The 25133-nt window shown below is 41.1% G+C and overlaps 1 protein-coding gene across 1 annotated transcript in view; it reads right to left on the bottom strand.

Moving 5' to 3' along the window:
- ror2 (receptor tyrosine kinase-like orphan receptor 2) overlaps positions 1 to 25133 on the bottom strand; it is a 40486-nt gene that overhangs the window by 14098 nt on the left and 1255 nt on the right. The window contains exon 2 of the mRNA XM_044053546.1: positions 3357 to 3428. Within this exon, the coding sequence (XP_043909481.1) occupies positions 3357 to 3428 (72 nt within the window). The remainder of the gene's footprint in view (positions 1 to 3356; positions 3429 to 25133) is intronic.

Raw genomic sequence — 25133 nt, 5'->3', positions numbered from 1 at the left:
ACCAACACAGAAAATACACCACAAACGGAGAGGGAGAAGTTGAGTGTGTGCATCTGTGAGTTTACTGTGGAACACAGTGAACCACCTGATCACACACATTGTCATTTATGGCCCCGTGGCTCCACCTACATCTTTGAAGTTGTCACCATGGTGGAAGTGTTCTCCCTGGAAACTCCATTCACAGCATTTTACACGTCCTCAGCTTCTATTATCTTACATCTGTATTCATTCATTCATTCATATTTTTTTTTTAAGTTTCTCTGTAGATGGAAAGTTAAGTTACATGCATATGTGGAGGGAGTTACATCCTTGTTACATTGTCTACTGTAACACTTCCCAGTGTCCCCTGAACAGGACCAGAGAGAGTGCACTAACATCACTATTGCATCCTGAGCATTGAACTTCAATACTTTTGTAGCACTGGGTGAATTTCTTTGGTATTACCTAATATGAAGGCTGTATAAAAACAAGGCCTTTTTTAACTTTTTGCTTCAAGATACAAAGATATTTTTGTGAAAAATTAGGAAAAAAGGAAAACGACAGACAAACTTGGCTGTATTCAACAAAATATGCACCTCAAAATGCAGGAAATTAATTCCAAATTCCAAACAGGACTTACTTCCCAACAGCGTAGCAACTATATTACTGAATGTGTATGACTGGCTTCATGCGAAACAAATACACCAAAAGTACAATTAACAAGCGTTTTCACTGTTGATGGGAGGAGCTTAGAATCCTGTGTAGGGTTTGTAAGGTTCCTCTTTAAAACTTGACTTTCTGAGTTGGACATCTGACTTCCTACCTACATCTGGAGTTCACCATAAGTGTGTGTCTGTGTTGTGTTTTGAGAGGCTGCTGCTTGTTTAATGAATGAAGGCAAGTCAAGAAGAAATAGGAGAACAAAAATGTGCTCCATGTTTGACAAGTGGGCCAGCGGACTCTCCTTCAACCAGAGTCCCTCATGAAGAAATCCAGTGAGTTCAGTTCTATGAGGACATCTAATGCCAACCCATCTACACAGTCAGTAAACACGTGCCAGTCTGTATAATTGGAATAACTTTATCTAACTCAACACACAGATCAGTTAAAAACGAAAGTGTATGAAAATGTGTTTAGCTTTTCATAGGCACACACATGATCAGCAGCGCTGCCAGTGTTTCACACATGCACACCTGATCTATTCCATTCCACAAGTGTTAAAGAAACTTAAAAATCCTGAAAACATACATTCATCTCCAACATTTAGCAAAGAAATGTCTAAAATGTCAACACTGAAAATATATGTGAGAACTGTTTAAAGATGTTTCGATGGCAGTTCCAATAATAAACTATTTCACTGAAATACTAGGACCTCTGTGAACATGTTAAATACACTTAATACGGGTTAAGTATATCAACAATGTGCCTCCAAGCTGCTCCTAAAATAATGAAAACCGTCTTCAGGGTTCTCGCCGCTCCCTCGACAAACAACACAAACAGTCCTCACATTGTACCATTCCTCTTTCCTGGCGTGTTATTAAACAGACCCCGCTGCAGCAGTGTTGAAGCCTCCCCTTCAATTAGAACATGATTGATGAGCACATGGAGGCCAAAGTGAACACACACCATGCTGCACGACAAAGCTGAGCCCAGAGCGCAGAGCTGCGAAACCCAGAAGGCACAGCCATTAACAGATCTGTTTGGAATCATTAGTGAAGTCTTTATTACTGCTGAGAGGCCTGATTGTTTCCATGAGCTGACCGCTCACACTGACCTGTGGAGGAAAGCGTGGCTGAGGAAACTCTCAAAAACTCTCATTTCTGTGTGGACATTTTTCAGATCTCCCGCTGAACTCGTTTCGCTTTGGCACCAAAATTAAAAGCACCGGTCACCTTTCTCGTTTTCCCCTCTCGTGCTTCATGTTTGACGTCACAAACTCACCAGAAACCAACACGCGTGAAGCGTGTAAAAGAACCATGACCAGAGCTAGGATGATGCGACGCTGTTCGATCACCGTGTGTACGTGATTGTGTCGGCACCGCGTTTTCCAAACTTTATATTCGTACTACGACTTACTGCTACTAAAGAAAAAAAAACCATCCACATCCAGACGAGTGATCTGCGTGTGTACATATGTTCCTGGTCAAAACAGGAAGTGAATTCTCTACTCTGCAGCTGTTTGCTTAGTTTCAATTACTACAAACAAACTCTGTTGGAAATATGAAACTACGATACTATATGATGAATACTACTAAGTTATACTGTGGTGCACACACTGGTTAGATAATAAGATCATGTTTATACTCTGACATGTCTGGGTTTACCACTAGAGAAGTACTCTGTCTCGTCAGGTTTTGGTACTTTGTTTTCTCGAGTAGTTTTTCCCTCAAAAGCTGTATTTGTTAGTAGTTTTTGTTTATTTTCACTTTGTCTCCCGAGTCATGCAATTGGGTCCAAGTCCTTGTCCCGGTGTGACAGTTTATATCTGTTATCACATGAGGTACAGCACCAGGGGAACCCGCTGTCACCATGGATAGTGCATATGTTGATACCGGTGAGTGCGGTCCACACACACGAGTCGCACATGCACACACTCTCCCATGTACAAACATACACACACCGAGAAAGAGGATGTGAGGAAACCCATAATCATCACTGCCTTTGGGGAAAAGGTGATAAAGTGTCATAAATACAGTGTGTCTGGGCATAAAACACATGAACAACACGTTCATCTGGAGCTGCAGAGTCAATCTCTCTCTACATTTGCTCTTTATGTGCCTTCATGACGCCAACGTTCCATCACAGACCTGTGAAGTGTGGACATCTGACATCCAGAGACAATAAGTGTCCACAGGAGGCTGTCTCTCTACTCAAGTCCCCAGATAATATCTGAATACATTCATGTAAAAAACACAGCAGGAGAAACAAGCTAAATAATCCACAGCCATCAGTGTATAAATGGATTATTGATGAAGTGCTGCTTGAATGTGTGTGTGAGTGGGTGAATTGCTGTAGTGTGGTGAAGCAGTGAGTGGTCAGTTGGTCTAGAAAAGCATTTTACCGTATAAATGCAGGTCATTGACTCAGGTATGAGGCCAGCTGCTGATTTTCCTCATTTGTTTTAGTTTTTCCACAAACAGACGTGAAAAATGACAACGTGACAACTGACAACTATTTCTTAACGACTGACGGTGAGTCTGTGCAGCAACTGAACTGTCAAACAACCATTAACTATTGCACCTATGGTCAATTTAGAGCAGTGGTCTCAAAGTCGCGGCCCGGGGGCCACATGTGGCCCTTCAATCGATTTCATGTGGCCCTCTTTTTATTGTTGCATATTAAAACAAGCACTTATATTTGTGCACTCTGTATCTTACCTTCAGCTGTAGGTGCAGCGCCACTCTGAGCCTCAGCCACAGCATCTGGATCCGCTGACACACCTGGATCCGCTGCACAGAGGGCACAAAACACAAACTGCATCAGGAAATATCAGCAGCATTCAATGACCATGTTTCTCGTTCACACTCCACCACCTGCAAAACATGACAGACCAGCGGCACATTTTTCAAATGCTAACGCACACCTGCTTATAGCCAGGCTAATGCCGCACCACCGCTCAGGCTCAAGTTTAAAGATTTTGTCTAAAGATTTGTCTGGCAAGAGGCACGATCAACGGATCACAATGCCTCTGTATGCAGCTGGGTAGAACGACAACCAATCAGTCCAATGATCTGGACGACATGTGAAGAGCGATAGAAAATGCATCAAAATGTAGCTGCAAATGTATGATTTATTGTGCAGTACAACAAAGCATGCAAAACCACATAATTCACAATTAAATTAAATGAATTCACAAATATATATAAAAAATGTGATAATACAAGGTTTGTCCAACACCAACAATCTGTTTGTCAACTAGTTTAACATCTCAAAGCCAATAATTCCTAATTGACGCATGATCGTCAGTGTACAGTTGACACTGCAAACCCACAACTACATTTGCTGGAAATTTGATTCAAGCCTGCAACGACTCAAGCCACACCAGCCAATCAGAGACCAGGACCGGGTGACAGCGGCTGAAGCTGAACAGGAAAACAACCCTGATTCATTAGAGCGAAGGAGAAGAAGGAAAAACAACACGTCAACACAAACAATACGACATAAACTGGCAAAAGTCATATTTTTGTGTTTGTTTCCATGGTGTCTTGTTGTTTAACCACTTCTCTCACTCCGGCTGTTCTTGTGTTTTTTTTTTTAAATACGTGCATGTAATTGATACTTTGGCTGCTCGAATAGATGGAGCCTGGCTCTTCCTGGAAGCTAATCAGGATCAGGCACACGAGAGTAGACACAATTTATGGCTTGGTTATTAGCTCAACATGACTTGGCATTGGCTTGTGTCCCAGTGATACAGAGCATGTGTTTGACAGATGTGGATGCAGTGAGTAAAACCATACAGCATTCCTTTCAGTAGCCGTACTTCCCTCTATAGATTAGAGTTTAATCCGGCCATAGACGTGAGCAACGTTTCCGTCAGGAGGAGAAGATGCAGATGCACAATCTATGTGTTCACTCTCACAGACGCTACATACGGCGAATGAAAACCCCGCAATATGATTTAAAACAAGTCCATGTGACCAGGCCTTTCACTAAGACCGCCACGTCTTATCTTGTAAATTTCATAGTAGTTTAAATCCCAGTGTTTGATCGTTGCCTCTCGCAGGTAACTGCTTCATGCTGGGACAGCACGTCTGCTCACGTCAGCTCTGTAAATCCTGTATTGCACATTCGTACACCGCTCCGGTTCATCACGAGGCAGCAAAAGGGAAACAGGAAGGTCTTCAACAAACTGTCTGACCCGCGTGTTCATACAGTAACACAACTCTAATCGATTAATAGTAAATAATAATAATTCATTTCCAACTATTTTGATAATTGGCTGTTTTTAACCCTTTGACACGTAAGCCTCAACATGTCCGTGATGTTGCTTATTTTAACCTTACAAGGGCCAGAAAATGTCCTGTGACTTTTGTGCTTTTGCCCATTTTTCAGTCAGTTATTTACAATTTATTGCATGTTAAAATAGTATATTAACTATTTAAAATGAAGAAAAGATCCCACTGAAATAAATGTATTTAAAAAAAAACAAAAAACACTGTAGTTGTACATGAACACCAGATTTTGCGTGTTAAATATGAAATTTGAACAGTATAAAACATATTTAAAATAAAAGAATTACTTTTTGTCTCGATGTCCAAAAAAAGGGAACTATGTACATGTGTTTTTTCCCTCTCTGGCAACAAAGACACTGATTTGTCAGCTTCCTACAACAGCGCCAGTGAAACTCGCTGTTAAAGGGTTAAAACACAGATGGATATTAGGGCCAAGAAAAGAATGAAGATATTTCAAACTGAGGTTGGGAAGCATCATTTTTATTCTATTCTATTCTAGTAATACAAAGTTAAATACAAATCGGTGAAATATTCCTTTAAATCTAAAGTTTCCCGTGTGTTAGCTGCTCTTTGTCACTGGTGTCTCACTTCACATTGTATCCTGTGTGCGATGCATCATGTATAGGACTGAGAACAGTGTAGCGACAGTACACAGGTCAACCTGAACCCTGTACACTCGGTGTTATACACAAATGATGTCCTCACAACAACTTTTTTTGAACGTGTAAAGCGGATGAGCCTTTAAATGAAGCCTTTAAACTCTCCTATATAGGATAAACCCAAGCAACACATTCATAGAGTTAGGTTTTGTCAGGAGACTAAGAAAATACCACGACAGCCACTGAGTTTCCTCTGTGTGGCCACAGGCAGTAACTCTGACTGATCACATGTATCTCCAGCACTGGAAAATAAGTGATCAGAGTGATAGGATGCGTCTTTTCCACGCAGGGCTGAGAGAGAGTGAGACGGCTGTCTGCTGCATTCCTCCAGTCTACTGCTTCACTATGAAAGAGCCCTTTGAGAGCTGAGAGGCCAAAGCCACAGCTCCATCTACTGGAGTTCTGACTGAGGGCCTTTTGGCGCACCTCACCACTTTCCTTCCCTCGCCTGTTTAAACTGCTTGTTAAATGTGTGTGTGTGTGTGTGTGTGTGTGTGTGTGTGCGCACTGCCTCTCCGTCCTCTATCCTTTGTCTCCATTACTCCCCATCCTCCACCCCTCTACGTTTCCAACCTCTCCTTGACTTTTGGACAGGGGTGGATTTGACAGTTTGCAGACTGGAGTTACACAAACATTTCCTGAAGACGGAGCTACTTTGGAGGCAGAAATGATGTCGCTGTGTTAAAAAGCCTCAGTGGATGAAGCAGAGAACCACAGAGCGCCAAAAGGGAGGAAAAGATGACTGAAAACGTTTTCCCTCTCGAAGAATGCGAGTGGTTAATGGCGTGTTTTAAAGCTGCTGTTTGTTTTATTCACCCTGCTGCACCACTTCTTATATGGTTCAGTCTCTCTCTCTCTCTGGTTAATGATGCTGCACTTTCATCTGTTACATACAAGTACACAAAGCAGGTGGTTGTCATGGAACACTTTTTTTTTTTTAATCAGTCGACATTGATCGTTATCATGATATACATGTATGTCAGATCAGCGGCTCAAAGACTGGGTCAGGACCCACAGGTGGGTCACGGGAGATTACTGTTGGGTCATCAACATTTTTTGTTTAAGCCGTTCACTTAAGATTTATTAAATAACACACGATGAGGATGTGATTGAGTTATCAAACATATTGTTTTACCTTTTTTAATGATATTAGTTGATAAATGAAATGAGAAATGGCCAAAATGCCACAATATGCAATTTACTGATGATGGGAAGTCATCTTTAAATGTTGTGAAACACTATGTCAGATAACTGTCAATCAAACTTTACACAACACCTGGTGTTTGGTATCACTACTGATCATTGACATTATATTGTCACTGTTTTTGGTTTCAGCCACAGAATATAAGTTGTGTAAAATCAGCATGCCTGTACACAGTGTGTGTGTGTGTGTGTGTGTGTAAAGCCACCTCATTCATTTTAATGTGGTTTTATTTCTCTTCCTGCACAACTAACAAGAGGTGATGTGTTCACCTGCCACTTTTTAGACTCTGCATACATTACTATGATGTCAGTGTAAGTGAAGGGGCTCACATGATCTCCCCAATCAAAATAAGTCAAGTCCTGGTCAACCTCCTCCTTAGGTATCCGATGCGGACCACACTGTGTCCCTCTGTTTCTCTCACCGTGCAGAGCCTCTCAGTTTTCTGCTGTGGGACTGACTCTGCGCTTCCTCTGTTACACTGATAAATGCTGTCTTAGACGGAAACCCCAGCTTTTATTTCAATGGGATCTTTATTTGCAGGGAGAGATGGGATTACCTCCATGTGGAGTCAATGGGAAAAGCACTCTATCTTACACCTTGTTGGCAGTCTTTATTTTCGCCGTACATGTAATTGTTATTGACATGTGTATCTAATTGAAGCTTAACTAAATGCCTAAACTACTTTTTAGGTGTAAATCAGTGTGTTGGTGTATCTGGTTAATGATATTTGTTGATCAAGGTGCAAATCTTCACAATTTAGTATAAAGTGAAATCTAAATTATACATGTTGTGATAAAAGTATCAGTATCTACTGCCCTCTCTGGTCAAACACCAGCTACTGCATTCAAATTTTGCCATTAGTTTTCTTATGGCGTGTTTCCACCAGCTTTACTCCCCTCCCCTCGCCTCGGCACGACATGGTTACGTTGCGTTTCCACTAGCATAGTACCTGGAACTTTGGCGAGGTTAAAGCGGGCTGAGTAGGTACTATGCGTGATGTCGTCAGACTGCTGGCCACTGATTGGTCAGAGTGTCGTCACAGGAAGAGACGTCCGACACACAAATCAAGCCGAACAATGCCGAACTGTAGATCAGTTAAAACTACCTAACAATCCTAAAACGTTGGGTTAATTACCAGCAATTACCAGGGGAATGTCTAAAATCTCAGTATTTCGCAGTGGAGTCTGATGTATTTAGGGATAGCACTGCTGATCCCGTCCAGTGACTGTGCTCTATAGATGTCCGACACAAGAATCAAGCTGAATAATGTCCAAGTGTAGATCAGTTAAAAAGACTTAATAATCCTAAAAACGTGGGGTGATCTCCAACAATTACCAGGCAAATGTCTATAATCTTAATATTTAGCAGAGGAGTCTGGTGTATTTAGCAACAGCACCGTTATTATCACCCTCTTGTCCAACTAGCACGAGGCTCATTGTCTCAGGCTCGTCCCCATTTTATAAACTGAAGAATGGTCACTCGAAGCATGATGTGAGCTACCAGACCACGCCCCCTGCACTGCTCCTCACTCCCCTATCCATCCATCCATCCATTCATCCATCCATCCATCCGCCTATCTGAGAGCGACCCCAGAGGACGGTTGATAACGCAGTCCACAGCAAAGACAGTTTTGTAATGAGATGGAAAACCAAAGTGAAGTAGTGAGTCACAGGAACTCAGCGACATCTTGCTGATTCAGTCATATTGGATTGGATTTCTGCTATGGAATTGTGGTTTGAAAGTGACCTAATGAATTAAACAGTCAAATGACATTGAATATAAAAGACAAGCGTTGGCTACCTTGGGTAATGGCTGTGCTCTGAAAGTAAATCATAGGTCTGTAAGTGTGGGAAGGCTGAAAATAGCAGACTAAACTTTGACTAAACGAAACCAATTCATTCTGCCCTCTCTGTCCAACCTCCTGTCTATCTAAACCTTCTTAGTGAACAGAAATCATGTTTATGGTACGAGAGCAAAGGTGAGAAGGTCGCCAAAATCATGAGGAAACTTCTGTTGACAACAAAGAGCTCGTTTGGAAGTGGTTCATGGCTTAACTGAGCAAAAACATTGCTAAGAACCAAATCTTCAAAAGAGCGACTTAATGTTTTCATTCTTTCCTGAAATGGTCTGTAGCTGGAGCAGAACTGTTATGATATGAGATAAGTGCACAGTGTGTGGATACACCCACTTTCAGCTGGTTCAAACGCAAAAAATGGCTAAAATGATCACAAGCATGGTACGAGGAGGTAAACTATCCTTCCATAATCAAAATGGCGGCCTAATTTTGCAGAAAAGCCACAAGTAATGCCCTGTGTGGTGGAGCAAACAGGCAAAGAGAGGGAAACGAGGCCAAATCAAACAGAGAAAAAATGAGAGCGGAAATCCTAAATTATTATAAGTACAGAGAGTCTGAACGTAACGTGTCGGAATGTGGTATTGGCATTTCAACAAATCACTTCACATGTCCTGTCTACCACACACCTTGTCTCCAAGTGATGGACAAAACAGAGCGTGTCCTGACATTATGACCCTCATAAACACTGCAGGTCACTACAGCAGCAGCACTCACAACAGAAAATAAGTAGATAATGCTCCTTGACAGTAATATACAGCAGTGATATGTTGAAAAGTCACCAAACAACTGATCAGTATCTGTCCAACATTAAAACCACACCTTAAATATGACGTCAACAGTTCATTGCACACTGCCGTCATGTGACCAGAATGTGAGTGAGGGCAGCACTCGTCGTGTCAGCTGTGTGTGGACTTATTTTCAAAACATACTTCAGATTTTTTGATATGTCGTTGCATTAGGTACAGACACATAGTCAAGACGGAGCGCTTCTAGGGCACTGTTGTCCACATAGACACTCATTCCATTTGTAGTCGGAACTTGGAATTGCAGGAATGCCCCATGACCTCGGATTTCCAACTCAGGAACAACCTCACATGCCCCAAGTTCAGGATTCCATGATGGCTGCCACCGCACCACCACTGTTATTTTTACTGTTTACTTCTGTTGTATTTGTTTCACAGTAGATCAGTCGTTCACAGAGTACTGTAGACTACGCATTTAGAGTTTTGTTTTTTAGACAAACAAAGTTTTCCTTCACCTTAAAGGAATACTTCACTGATTTGCATTTAGCTTTGTATTACTAGAATAGATATAGAAGATATAACCAACTTATGTATAATAACTCAAATCTCCATCTCATCCATTCAATACTGTATATAGTGTACATCTCTACTGTATATATTGTACATATTGACATTTTACATTAAGAGTGCATATGTTTATGTTTACTTAGCTTTACCTTTACTCTTCATTTCTTTTTATTATTCTTATATATTTCTATCCTTGTTTCATGTTCTTTGAATAGTAGCAGCTGTAACACAAGAATTTCCCCTCAGGGATCAATTAAGTATTCTGATTCTGATTGTGATTCTGCAGTATTTTTGAAAAGTTGTGCTGACCAACCTCAGCTTCCCCTGAGTTGAGAAATATCTTCATTCTTTTGTTTGTTACGTGTCCACCAGTGACACATTTAGCGTAACTGTTAGCCAGAGGTGGGTAGTAACATGCTACATTTACTCTGTTATAAATACTTAAGTAACCTTTTGGATATATTGTAATTTTAGGAGTAGTTTTATTGCAACATACTTTTACTTTTACTTGCGTATATGTTTGAAGAAAGAACGGTACTTTTAAGTGATGGTCGTTACTTTATTTTTTTAATATCTTTTTCTTTTTTCTTTGCATAGTAAAGGTTGGAGAAAGCCGAAGGATCACGGTAAAGAGAAAAACAATCTAAACAAAGCCTGGAGAGAAGATACAGACCTGTGACCCCGATGGGCCCTAAATGATGTGATCACTCAAACCACATTCACATTCTCTCTCTCTCCCTGGGACACATGTGGCTACATTCTTTTCCACGTATGAATGCAAATGTGTCTCCAAGACGGCTTCTTTCATAAAATAAAAGTATTTTTACGCTCTTTAGGGCTCATACAATATTAACACTGATTGCGGCATGATTCCTTTTTTCCAGTGAGAACGAGAGAGCGATGGTAAATGCAGCAGCATATGATAATGATGGATAGAGTCAGTTTAAGCATGAACTGAGGAAGGAAATCTATTCTATTTCATTACAGTGAGGCTGTATGGGGTTTGACTGGCATGTGTTTTATTAGCTGGTCCAGCAGAAACACCAGACCATGCACGTAATAAATGTGCCGGGTTGTTTGTGTGTTCACGACACGAGCACATTTAAACACTCCTCCATCATTTTAATGGCATGTTGTACGTGTAGTTTTCAGGATGTCCTTTATATACAGTGTGTTTGTGTGTGGTGATTACCAAGAGCTCAGCTTCAATACAATAATAAACATAGGCACTAACAGCATGCACATGGTGTGTAGATGAGTATAGTAGTTCTATTTGCACAGTAACTCACAAATGGTTTAGCAACATGTGTACAGTAAAAAAAACAACAGTATACACAAGGGTTTGATTTCTAATGAAAATGTCCTCCCTCCACATCTCTCCTTATCTTCGTGTTTAGTTTAGTTTGACACGGTTTACTGTGTCCACTGTGTTTCTGATGAGATATGAAAACATAAAGGGCTCAAAAGGACATCAAACAAATTATAGCAGAGCACACAAAATAAACTTGAACAGCATTATTAAATACGCTATCAGTCAAACACTAAAAACAAAGAGGACCATACGGTGCTTCAGTTACTACAGAAGACACCGTGGCATTCAAGACTCTCGGGACCTTCAAAGTTCTCTGTGTGTTTTCCGTTACATAGTGATGTCAAACTATAACTGACCGAGATGACAATCTGTGACACGTAAAAGTTCACCCAGTCTGCGGAGGAAACTGTGCCGACAGCACCGGGAATGACACTGCAGCTCCTCTCAAACACACAGACACTTCAGGCCAGATGTCACTACTTTTGTCACAAAGACACCCTCATCCCTCTCCTGTGGACATAAAGCACGTACAACAAGTGAACAAGCTTTCTGACATAATGACTGAATCGTGGCACACGCTCAGTTGTCAGATGGTATCACTTGCCATGGAATTTCCCCTCCAGCGGCTCAGATACTATCTCCCCGCACTGCAATCCTCCATCACCAGGCAGCTCACACTGGGGTAACTCCATCCCCGTGACTGAGTTAAAACAACAATAGCCATCTCATAAAAACAAAACAGGGACCTCCGTTCAAATATTTGGCCATTTGAAGGCCTCACAGACGAGACAATAAATGAGACAGGGGAAGGTTGTAGTGGCGGGGGGGGCGAGGCTGCGGTCATTTGCATTTTACTGGCTTTCTGATAAGATACCAAGCTGCATACCAAGCTGAGTCTGTGGAGATCAGCCAGTGAAACAAAGCTTTTGGATGCATGTAAGTCAACTGTTTATCTTTCACCAAACCAGCTCTTAGTCATTCTTTCCTTCATCTAAACAGACAGAGAGACGAGCAGAGGAGCAGAGGAGCTGAGGAACGAGTGCCACCCAGGAAATTATTACAGCAGTGTATTTCTGTTTCATTCTCCTTAAAAACTCTTCCTCTTTGGTCTTTGTGCCTCTGAACTATGATTAACGGGCATCTGCAGGGGGAGGAGGGACAAGCTGTTACTCTGACAAGCCTGCTCTTAACATATTTCCAGAGCCATGGCAGACAGTAAAGGCCAACCAGTGCTTACTGAGCGTGTTCACACACACACATACAATTTGATCCTTTTCAGTTTTAACGTTTTCTATTCTGTTGGTCTTAAAGGTCCAGTGTGTAACGTGGTTTATTGACAGAAACCAAATATATTAGCCTCAAACGTGCTTGTTTAAGTGTACAGTCACAGCCTGCAGTATACACTGCAGCCTAAACTTTGCTTTACTAATCATGATGAACAAGAGTCTTCTTACTAGCCAGCGGTAAATTGATTATCAGTTCTGATATTTTGCCACTCTAGGACTATGGAGTTTGCATGTTCTCCCTGTGTGTGTGTGTGTTTTCTCCAGGTTCTCCAGCTTCCTCCAAGTCCAAAAACATGCAACATGTGGATTAGGTAAATTAGACACTCTAAATTGGCCATGGGTGTGAGAGTAAATGGTTGTTTGGCCCTATGTGTGGCCCTGGGATTGACTGGCAAACTGTCCATGGTGTGACCCCGCCTATCACCCTATGTCAAGCTGAGACTGGCACAGCAACCCCCATGACCCTCATGTGCAGGATAAAGCGGTAGAAGACAGATGGATGGAAAATATTGCTCTTTTTTTTTTTTTTTTAACAATACGAATAAAAAACACTAGAAACAAATATTAGACTCTTGTGAGAACGTGTGACTGTTACATGTACAGGACAGTACCGGCCCACTTCAAGTGCTGCATGAACTTCACTGAAGTGAGGCGACAAGTGCGCAGCCTCAGATGACTAATGGTAAGAGTAATAAGTAAGTGTGTGTGTGTGTGTGTGTGTGTGTGTGTGTTTGGGGAATATGTGAATATCTTCAAAAGAAAAGCAATTAAAAACAGTCCTGCCATGTTTTCACTGAGCATAGGCTATGTGACTATGAAAATATCCAATACAACCCAGTTCCAAAAACTTGAGGTGTCCCTTTCAAAGTTTCTTTTTCATCCTGCAGTCCAAGTGTAAAGCCCATAATAGTTGCTTAAATCAATAACAGAGCCATTCCATGTGCTGTGTCCTTGTGAGGAGAGATTCAGGAGCCTCAGTTTCACCAGACTCCAGTGGGCTGGATAATAAAATAATAGAATAAATGATAACAGTCCACAGCTGCATTCCAGTGAACAGACTGGTGCTTTCATGGTCTCTCTGCTGCACTGTTTTTATGACTTCATTGTGAAGTGACCTCCAGTGTGTGTGTGTGACAAAGTCATGTCATGTAGAGTCAGCGCGGAAAAACACTGAGCTTTAAAAGTAGAAACTAACATTTCAAACCAAGTTTTTTTTGTGACATGTGCTCGTGTGAAATACAACAGTGACTTCGCCACGCATGGCCCCAGCCCCAGCACACTGCTGTCACCACGAACCAGTCTGAGACAAAGACACTCACTCACACTGAAAACATGGCCGCCAGTGGGGACACAATAAAAAACTGATTTTAGCCATTTTACAAAAAAGCTTGCCCAATAAAATGATCTCCTGTTAGACAGCTTTATAAACCACTCTCCCACACCCAAGTCCACAAACAAATGACTGTGTGTGTCAGTCTAACACACAATTGTACTAAATGGATTTAGTCAAAGTCAGACTCACACACACAAATGATATGATTAGGTGTAGCATGTATATGTTGGCCTGGGTGTTCCCACCCAAGGCTAATGCCTGCAAATAATAGAAGAAGACAGGACTATCTTATCTTATCTCATCTTAAATCCACACCCGGGTTATGGCTGAACTAACAGCTGATTTCATATTTTTCGGATACATGAAATGTTGACCCGGCAACAACATTTTGCTTTGGTGCTGAATTATTTATGATTCAAGAGAAAGTGCAGTGCAGAGCAGCACATGTTTGGATTTGACTCTGCTTCCATTAACCGAGTTAATGAGGAGTGTGTGAGGGATCCAGAATCAAATATACATAAATGCAACAAACACCCCTCACACCGACACGGTTACACAGGTAGAGAGGTATTCACCATAAAACACGAGCACACATCCTGGGACACTTTAACAGGATAATTATGAACAGACTCAACAGCACTTGTGGCTCCAAACATCTTCTCATCTAAACAGTTGATGATCAGACCCATGCTGGAATTCAGTGAGATTAAAAACATCCACAGCAACTTCGTCTTCTTCTTCTGGGAAACACAAAGATAAAAGACACTTTTCTCCAGCAAAAGGACCTTAGTGAGTAAATGTTGTGACAAAATATCTTAAATACACAAAGTGAGGTGAAAAAGGCCCACAGAGTGCCTCAGCTAACCTTTAACCTGCAGGAGTTTATGGAAGGGGTGGGTGGGGCTCGTTCTCACTTCGCAGACTATACAATTTATGTAATGTAGTTCAAAAGGTGATAGACTGACTTCCTAAGCAAACAACTGATAAAACCTCCCAACATGAAGATCACTAACACAGAGTAGGGAGTGTGTTTGTTCAGTAAGAACTACCGTCAGGTCAGGACTAATTCAGGTCCCACATCTTCTATAAATTCAGATCCAATAAACTTCTTTACTCAGAAGTTACACGTTTTTAGCAACAAGGAGTTAGACTTGGCGTTCTGCGCATGCACCAAAATGTCCTCCACGGTCTTTGACCCTGAAGTTGAAGGAGCCGGCGTATAAACTGCAGCACTGTTGAAGGAAAACAACAAACAACACGATGGCACTGGCGAGAGTGAAAACTACAGAGAAGACTCACTTCCGGACTGATGATTAACTCGTACAGTCAGCAGGTTCCAAACATACAGAACCACAGCACCGTCCACCTCAGCGTTCACTGTTCTGTCATGTCAACTCATTCAATACACACTAGCTTATAGAGATATACAGCGCCACCTACAGAGGTGGAGTCACACATGTACGGACAATAAATGCATTTGCTCATCCACATGTATGCTTTGACTCGGTAAATTGTCCAACTGTCTGTCATAGTCAGACTACGGCCTTAGCTCGATTAAACTGTGCATATTAACATACTGAGTGGGAATACTATAACATACGTATATATATATATATATATAACATAGAGAAGAAAATACTATAGACACTACTAACATTGTCAGAGTCATTTAATTTTATATATTTCACTTCCGGCATTCTTTCAAACTCAGAATTAACTGAATCATTTTAGATTGCTATGAACCAAAAAAAAAGCTATTGCATTAGTTGAAATAAAACTGTACTTATATATAAGAACAGTTAAGTACATATATAAGTATATCTATATATATATAAATATAAGTATATATATATAATACAGGTTAACATTAGCCTGGCAAACCAGACCTACATCAAGATGTTTGGTCTGGGAACACACATTTGGCGGGGCTCAATCCGAGGGGTGGGATAAACGGCTGTCTTTCAAATTTCCTCTGCTCTTAATAGGGTAGAGCTACAACCAATCAGACCAACGAAGAAAGTGACGTAGTCAGAGCGACGGAGAAGACGCGATGCGGGCGGTGGTGTATTGTGAAAAAGTCTGATGGAGAGATTCCTGTAAACCAACAACTGTTGCCGTTTTTTTGCGCAAAGCATATGAGAATTGCAGGTGTGTTTGTATATTCAGCAAGCATCTTCAAAATAACTTACAATATATTGATATTGACACTGGGATTCCAATTACTGTTGCTTGTATGTTCAACTGGACCCAACAATGTTCTACATTTCTCAGAAACAACAACAGAAGAAGTTAATATTTGAAGTTAATGGATGCTGCATAGACGCAGAATGCTGCTTGACATGCTAACAACTGAATGGTTTTGTGTATCCTTTGACGTCACATTTCTGACGTTTCCCTTTCAGAGTTTCAGTTTTGTCTTGGTTGGACAAACAATGGCGACCAACTCATATGACAAGATGGTCCATAAACATTTCCTCACAATGTGCATTCGAGGTTGATTTGTGCCGTGTCATGATGCAAAATGTCTGTCATGTTTAGTCTCCCTATATCAACATGTAAACATATACCAATGCATTAGAGGAACACAGAGTTCTATAGCACAACTGTGTTTCTCCTCCAATCACTTGAAGGCCTCTTCCCTCCTCCTCTGTTTCTGTTTACCAGCTCCAGTAATTAGCAGCATATGTTGACACTGCGCTTCTATGGTTTCTGTTCCAAGTGAAATCAACACAAGTCTATGTATGGATTTAATGCACGCTGAGGCTAAAATAAGTATTGGGGCTAATACAGTTAAATTAAAACCTAACTGTATGATTACCTAAGAAGACATTTGAACAAAAGCCAGAGTCCATCCTGCTGCCGTCAAGTCACTCCACTGTGAGCCCTGTCCATGGGAATGTCTTCATGGCTCTAATCAGTCCCAGATCCACAAATATAATTAGTACCAGACGTGAGACATACCAGCATGCAGCACTTTGCCTCCTCGCTAGTGCTGTAGTCCTCAAAACCAAGACTGGTCCTCTTTCTGAAGGTATTAATATTTGTCAAACTGAGATGTGAAAGTATAATAAAGATAGAATGGAAAATGTCTTCCACAGGTCGTGCTCTCATCACAATACACTGTCGTATTTGGTATCAACTGATATAGAAAGAAAGGCATAGAACTGAAAATAACCATCAACGGTAGAGAAATTAAAAGAGTAAAGGAGACCAAGTTCTTGGGTGTCATAATAGACGTAAACTGGAAATCACACATAAACAGCACAAACTTGGAAATATCCAAATCAATAGCTCTACTCCATAAAGTGAAAAAGAATATCAGTAACTTTATAGAATAAAATGATCCTTTTGACATACTGCGTTGATATTTGGGGAATTTCACAAAGTCTGCCTTTTACAAAGCGCAATAAGAATCATTAGTGGACACAGATACAGAGATGCACCCAATCCATTATTCATTAAGTTCATTACACTATACTGCAAATCATGTTCAAAGCTCAAAAGAAGATATCATCTTCTAACATAGAGAAGAAATTACAAAAAATGTGTACATTAAGACTTAAGTCTTTTTCTTCCATTTCATTCATGTTTATGTTCAATTATTTTATTTTTTATGAATGAAACAAAGTGAATCATCAGTACATTTCCATGCACATTTAAGTCAAGCTATGATTGTTTTGCATGAAGTCCACCTCCACAACACAAGGTGGCAACTAAAGTATGCTGTTCCTGTTATCCAGTAAACATGTATCCAGGGTCACCGTATAAACATTTGAAAACATACTAAACATTTCTTCACATCCTCAGAGACCAGTTCTCACTCCCACTGCCAACTCCTTTTACCTTCCTTTTTGACCTCAGTCCAAACACGTTAATCTGACACTGAATAATTAGCAGATGTTTGACCCATGTTTGACCTATTCATTGCAGATGGCCGACCACGGGTCAATCCCTACTTTGTTTCTCTTCACAGACCTGATTGTGTCGGTGTAGCTCTGTTCACATTAAACATGGCTGCAGCACTGTTGCCACTGCCACGACCAGGCATCATGATCTCAATATTTATCAGAGAAGTCTGGTGTATTTAGCAACAGTAGTGAAAGTAGTGAAAGATTCTGTGAACAATTCTTTAGAATGAACTGATTCTAATGATTCAGTTACACCGAAAACAACTGCTTTACAAGTCATTAGTCACCAGTTTGTGTGTCGCGTGTAAAATGAAGTCACTGCAGTTCCATCCAGCCGTGCTATGATGACTCTGCCCATGTTGAGGAGATACTAGAGTGACGGAAAACCATACCAAACCGCGTAGAGTCGTGCTGTGCCGGGACTGTGTAGTGGAAAAGCACCTTACGTGTTGAGGAACACGATGGTTCATTGTCTATCTTCGGCAAGACATTGTTTGCTACTGTGTAGTGGAAAAGTGCCAATACTGGTTTATATTTCAATTTCAAATGAGTAAAAGCTTCTATTGTCCGTCTTTGTGACAATCTCCCTCCCTCTCTCACATTGTCATCAACCACTATGCATGCTAATGCAGGTACAAACAGAGCCTGAGTCTTTATGTTGTGGTGCAGTTGTGCATATAAATACAATGGTGCCCTGCAGCCTTCCTCAGTCTGTTTCACACTCCTTTGAGTGCTTGTCACCAGCCAGTAATTAGCTGCAACCTAGAACAAAGCCAGCACTGTTGTGAGCAGGATGACCAGGCACTACCACTGATGGGAGAAGGTATGCTGTGGAAGGTCGTAATGAGGCAGCTGAGAGTAATATTAAATCTATCCCAGGTAAAATGTGGGACTAATAAAATGACAATCTCAGGCCTCTGTTGAGAGTGAGGGCCAGAACATGTGATACACTTTATTATACACCCCTGAGATGAATAACCATTTATCACCATGCACATGGAAAAAAACAACCAACAAGAACACTGGCACCCAAATACAAGGTTGGGACAGTAATGAAATGAATTAATCTTCAACCAAATATTAGAAATAGTTTGGACAAATGAAAAGTACTTACTAAGGTTCTTATGGAACATTTTGAAGGATTGGCTCGTGATGTGTTGACTATAAAAACATTAACAGTGAGCTGAAATTAAATGTTAGTGGCATTTTGGGTACAATAAAGTAGTTTTAAGAAAAATGTTACGACTCAGTCCAGCAGTAGTTTTTAAAGTGTTGAGCTGCTCCTACGTTCAAAAACGTGTTGTTCTTGACAGTTGTTGGACCTAAGACGTAAGGAGTGGTTGTACATTACTGTCATCTTCCTACAGGACTGTTGTCTTCTACATTACTGTTGTCTTCTACAGGACGGTTGTCTTTCTACATGACTGTTGTCTTCTACATGACTGCTGTCTTTCTACATTACGGTTGTCTTCTTACAAGAAAGTTGTCTTCTACATTACTGTTGTCTTCTAGTTGTCTTCTACAGGACTGCTGTCTTTCTACATTACTGTTGTCTTCTTACAAGAAAGTTGTCTTCTACATTACTGTTGTCTTCTAGTTGTCTTCTACAGGACTGCTGTCTTTCTACATTACTGTTGTCTTCTTACAAGAAAGTTGTTTTCTACATTACTGTGGTCTTTCTACAGGACTGTCGTCTTCTGCAAAGCACATCTCCTTACCAGCTGAGCTAATCGGAAGATACATGAACCTGATTTATCTTTGTCCATAATAAACATGTAGCCACATAATGTTCTGAAATGTGGGTTATTAAAAGACAGTGTCCAGCGTGAAAAAAAAAAACATTTTTAATCCCTAACATAATGTAGATTAACAACGTTAATGAAAACTCACCCCATAAGAAGATCCGTTTGTTGTTCATAAGCTCTGGAGAATGATAAAATCCGCTAGCTTAAATGCTAACGCATTAGCGATAAAGTCCGTTAGCTTAAATGCTAATGCATTAGCGATAACGTCCGTTAGCTAAATGCTAACGCATTAGCGATAAAGTCCGCTAGCTTAAATGCTAATGCATTAGCGATAACGTATGTTAGCTAAATGCTAACGCATTAGCGATTAAGTCCGTTAGCTTAAATGCTAACGCATTAGCGATAAAGTCAGTTAGCTTAAATGCTGACGCATTAGCGATAAAGTCCGTTAGCTTAAATGCTAACGCATTAGCGATAAAGTCCGCGCGCATAGCAGAAGTGAGATCGGTGTCGGCATGACCAGAGGCCTCTGTCTTCGTTAAGAAGTACATCCACAGACTTGTGCTGTAACATGCTACGACTTAGTTCTTCTGCAATGTGTTTTGTCTTGTCCATCTTCATTGGAAGCAGCAATAACAGTAATAAGCAGCAGTAGCCATGAGGAGCGCAGTAGTAGCTGCATCTTAAGTAGCCATGTGTTTCCTCTGTGATGATGATTGGCCAAATAAAACAATAAAAGCACTGGAATGTGATGTTGATTCACTGCAATCAAACAACCATAAACTCAAATACAGTTCATGGTTTTAAGACTGAAAATACTTTTGTCTTTGCTTACTGGGTTCGCACTGGGTCGACTTGTTACTACTTTTACTGTGGCGGGTCACGGATTAAGACATAAACTGACCATAATGTGTCACCAGAGACTGAGGAGAGATTTTATATTGCAGGAATTAAATTCATAAAATACATGTTAATTTGCAGACTGTAAAACTCTGTAGAAACACCACATCATGTGCTACATATCACTTTAACACACGGGACGTCAGAAATGATGCTGAGCATCAGAAAACATGAACCATCTACTGACACTAGAAGCTTTGGATAAGGAAAAATAAGAAGGAAAAAAAAACGAGTGAAGATACATTTAAATATCGTAGAGGAAGTTGATGAAGCACCACAACAGACATGCAGGTGTGGATACTTTCTTTACACACAGGGAGGCAAAGTGGAGAATTTCAAACCGTTATGAAGACCTTTGAACTGTGCCGCATTACATTTCTGCAAGAAATTATGAAAATAAGAAAAATGGAGAGCGTCAGCCACGGTTAGCCATGTATGTGTATGTGACACTGTAACGCCAGGTATAACGGCAATGACTCATTTCAATAATTTGTCAAATCTGACAGCCTACATGAAACATGCACAGGCAGCAGCACGTTTATATACTTCAGGGTGCTGTCGGACATGTTGTTAAGTGTTTATTTATGTACAGTATGTGACGGCTTTCTAGAGCAGAAATGTCATAAACTACTTCAGAGAAGATACAAAACTGCAAAGACGAACATAAAAAAGACCAAAAGATGAAAAAATGACATAATTACAACTTTGATGCAAGCATGTACTGTAGAAGCCAACCAGAGTGAGCTGAAAGCAAATCCAAAAACAATCACTTACATGACCATGAGGTGGTTTGACTGCGAGCACAGACGTGTTAATCATACGTGTACTCGCAGAGCTGTTACAGAACATTCACTCTGGCTCTCTGCCAGTTTGTCCCAACGTCAACTAAACTTCAACCAAAAACCTTCAATCTTTCAAAAGGCTCGTTCATTTCAAACTGTGGGAATAAGAGACGCACATAAAACAGTCCCACACGGGGAACTATTCATCCGAATCTGAGAAACATTTAAACCACAAAGGTTTCAGATTTGAAACTCTCTTCTGGACGTGACTTGACTGCACAACAGTTTGTTGCCTTCAAACATCTCATCTCTTGTTGTTCTTGGTGTTTAACTCTGACTTCATGTCCAGTCAGATTAAGATGGGACCTACTTTACACTGCTCACACTCAACTATCTCTTAATTGTGACACGTTTGCATTAAATGATCCAGTTCCTTGTTGTAAAATTTGTGGGAAAACCCGTGGCCCTGAACACATCCCCCACTTTTCTACTGAGTGCAGATGAATGAACCCCTGGCTCTGACCTCTGGCTAACTCTGCAGGCTTTTCCAGCGCTGGAACACTTTGCTTCACTTCACAGCGTGACTGCAGAACGAGGGGGCAATTCAGGGTGCAACAGAGCAGATGGTGGTGAGGGAAGTATGTCATACTGTGTACAACCTGCAACACTTCATCGTCGGTGTGTGATCTGCAAGCACAGGACACACCAGAGGATACATGTGCACATTGTGTTGTTTCAAAGATTTAAATAAAGCACAGTAGCCTCCATGGAAGTGAGTAACCATGTTCACTATTCTTCTGTCCATAAAGTGTAGTTAAACTGTGGAAATCAAAAACCTGGAAACCATGATGTTCTCAAATGTCTTTTTCAGTTTTAATGATTTTTTTTTTGTCAAATGGAGCAAAGAAACCAGGAAATATTCACATTTAAGAAAAATGTGAAAATCTGAAAAATCACAAAGCTTGTATTAATTATATTTAAAAAAACGACATCTCTAAAACCAGTTAATCGATTATCGAGACAGTGAAGACAGCGGGTGAGTTGACACAGCGAGTGAGTGACTCTGGCTAACATGGGCTTCATAAACATTAAACCAAAAGCCAAAACCACATGTAGTTCATTCTGAGATCGTAGCAATTAGCCCGAGTTCACAGCCTCGCAGTCATTTAAAGGAGCCAGTCAGTCAGTCAGTCAGTCATCAGCAGCACAGCAGACGCCTCCGGCATAGCTAAACAACACTGTTGAACCACACTGTGACATCATCATCATCATCATCATCCAGCTGAACACGGCACTCACTGATCACACACTGCACATGCAGAAGACGACACAGCAGATTTAAGGCTTTACACATTAAAAGTGTTTATGGCTGACATGACAGGCGACACTTGAAGAGCCCACAAGGTATTTGTTGAAATGTGGAGGACACACACACACACACACACACACACACAGAGGGGGTTTCAAGGGACAAGCTGCCATTCCACCAAGTTGTACTTTGAAATGTTAAACCCTGATGTGTCCAGAGGGGTTTAGCTCCACCAGCAACATAAATAATATGACATCACACCAACACCACACTCTGCACACTGTCATTAGTCATTCAAAGGAAACACAGGATTCTCTTCATTACCCAGAGGTCGACTAATCTACAGACTACAGCGAGTCCAGCACTGTGTGTGGGACCATAACCGGAGGCCAAAACTGAGGATGGCACCGATGAGTTATTTTGGTAACCACAACTAGTAGTGGAGTAGGGAATCAAACTCTTCACCTTCCAGTTGAAAGACAACTAACTCTACCATTGAGCCACTGTGCACAATCATAATCATAAAGGTGAGGTTAACTGAGCAGGTGTAGGTGGCACCTCAAAAAAGATGGCAGCTTTTTTTTAATCCAAACACAAATAAATGTGTGATGCACTGATTGGTGGAAACACGTTCATTGGTTCATAGCGTTTCCTTATAGATTTATAGACAAACGTAACAATGTCTGTATTCACGTTACATTCACCCTGACTCCACACAGGAAAACATCATAAAACACAAAGACATCAGATCAGTTCATCGGCATTTTCAGCTTCCCAACCGTTCCCAGAGACGGCAAATGAGCAGATGCAGATTTGACGTTTCACTCGGTTGTTTACTGCAACCATCATGGGAGATAGTTCGCGGGGGGAGAACATGCAAACTCAACATGCAGAAAGGCCAGAAAGTCTTCTTGCTGCAAAGGCAGGAGCGCTAACTACTAACTCGAAGGTTATTGAACACAGAGAGCGCCGTATACCGTCACTGTTATTACAGATGCACGATGCAAGTTATTCTTCCACGTCTAACAGAGGTGACCTATAAAAACTTCAGTGTCTAAATGCACCACCAGTTGGTTTGCGTCTCTGAGTGTCGGTACATGCTGTGACCTTGGTGCAGCCTCTTCGATGTGATGCTGATCATAATCTGAAGGGATTATGCTGCGTTCCATTTACAACTCAAACAAAACTGGGCGAAAAACTGAGAAATGGAGTGGTTAATATGTAGCATGCCCTCTAGTGGTTGTGTAAGAAGGACACTCTTTATGTTCTCTCACAGCTGGCCTCCCATCACACCTCTGCATTCAGGTTTCCAACAGTATCAATAAGAATCAGTATTGGTATCAATAGAATCCTGACAAAAGCCCTCCTCCGCTGTTGTTAGCATTAAAGTGGCAAACAAACCTGCTTTTCTATTTAACCCTGAGCCTCACAGTGGGATAGTGGCCTCTATGGGGCCTTATTAAAGGGGGTTTCCAACATTGGAATTTCAGGGCCCCTCTCAGCTCAGAGCTCCAGGCAATTGCCTGCTTCTGCTGCCCTGTTGTGACGCCCCTGGATGAACAGCATCAAACTGTGTCTTCAAAGACACGTGAGGTGTTGCACTCACAGTTGCATCGGACACAACAACAGCCTTCAAACTGAAACTCTTTCACGTGTGTTCGCGAGTACCTGGTCACGTTCATCATCTTCACTCGCTCTTTATCACATGTGTTTTCAGGTTGAGGTTCTAACATGTCTGCTTTTGTTTAAACGACATTTAACATGCGTTTCTTTCAACAGTGAGCGGCGATAAAGTGCTGCACAGCTGGACTGGTTTTCCAGTTTCATCACAGGTATGACAGAACGCTCCGAAAACACCCACAGCAAAGAAAGGCCCTCTGGCAGCAGCAGCAGCAGCAGCAGCAGAAACAGTAACAGCAGCAGTAACAGCAGCAGTAAGAGTAACTGCAGTGACAGTTACAGTAACAACAGTTACAGCAGTTATAGCAGCAGCAGCAGCAGTGAGAGCAGAAGTAACAGTAACTGCAGTGACAGTTACAGTAACAACAGTTACAGCAGTAACAGCAGCAGTAACAGTAACTGCAGTGACAGTTACAGTAACAACAGTTACAGCAGTAACAGCAGCAGTAACAGTAACTGCAGTGACAGTTACAGTAACAACAGTTACAGCGGTAACAGCAGCAGCAGCAACAGTAACAGCAGCAGTAACAGTAACTGCAGTGACAGTTACAGTAACAACAGTTACAGCAGTTACAGTAGCAGTAATATGCCTCGTGTGGTCAGTTTGTGTCACTGAGGTAAATCCGAAGAAAGGATTCATAGTCACATAATATGACATTTAAATCTAAAGTACCTAAAAGGAATATTTGAGTAAAAGTACAAGTATGTTACCAGAAAGGGACTTTGGTAGTATTATTACTTAAGTAAAAAAGTATTTGACATTTCAAAAGTTACTTTAAAGTTACTTTAGGATTGAACCATGGTGGCTCAGTGTTAGGGCCAGTTGTCAGTCAATTGTGGGTTCAATTCCTGGCTCTGCTAGTAAGTGAATGGCAAATCTGTAGTGTAAAGCTGCTCATCATACCAACTCTTCTTCTTC

Source organism: Solea senegalensis, linkage group LG21 (genome assembly GCF_019176455.1).
Source record: "Solea senegalensis isolate Sse05_10M linkage group LG21, IFAPA_SoseM_1, whole genome shotgun sequence".
Lineage (NCBI taxonomy): Eukaryota > Metazoa > Chordata > Actinopteri > Pleuronectiformes > Soleidae > Solea > Solea senegalensis.
Note: the sequence above shows the minus strand (reverse complement) of the source record. Positions and strands in the feature narration are given on the sequence as shown.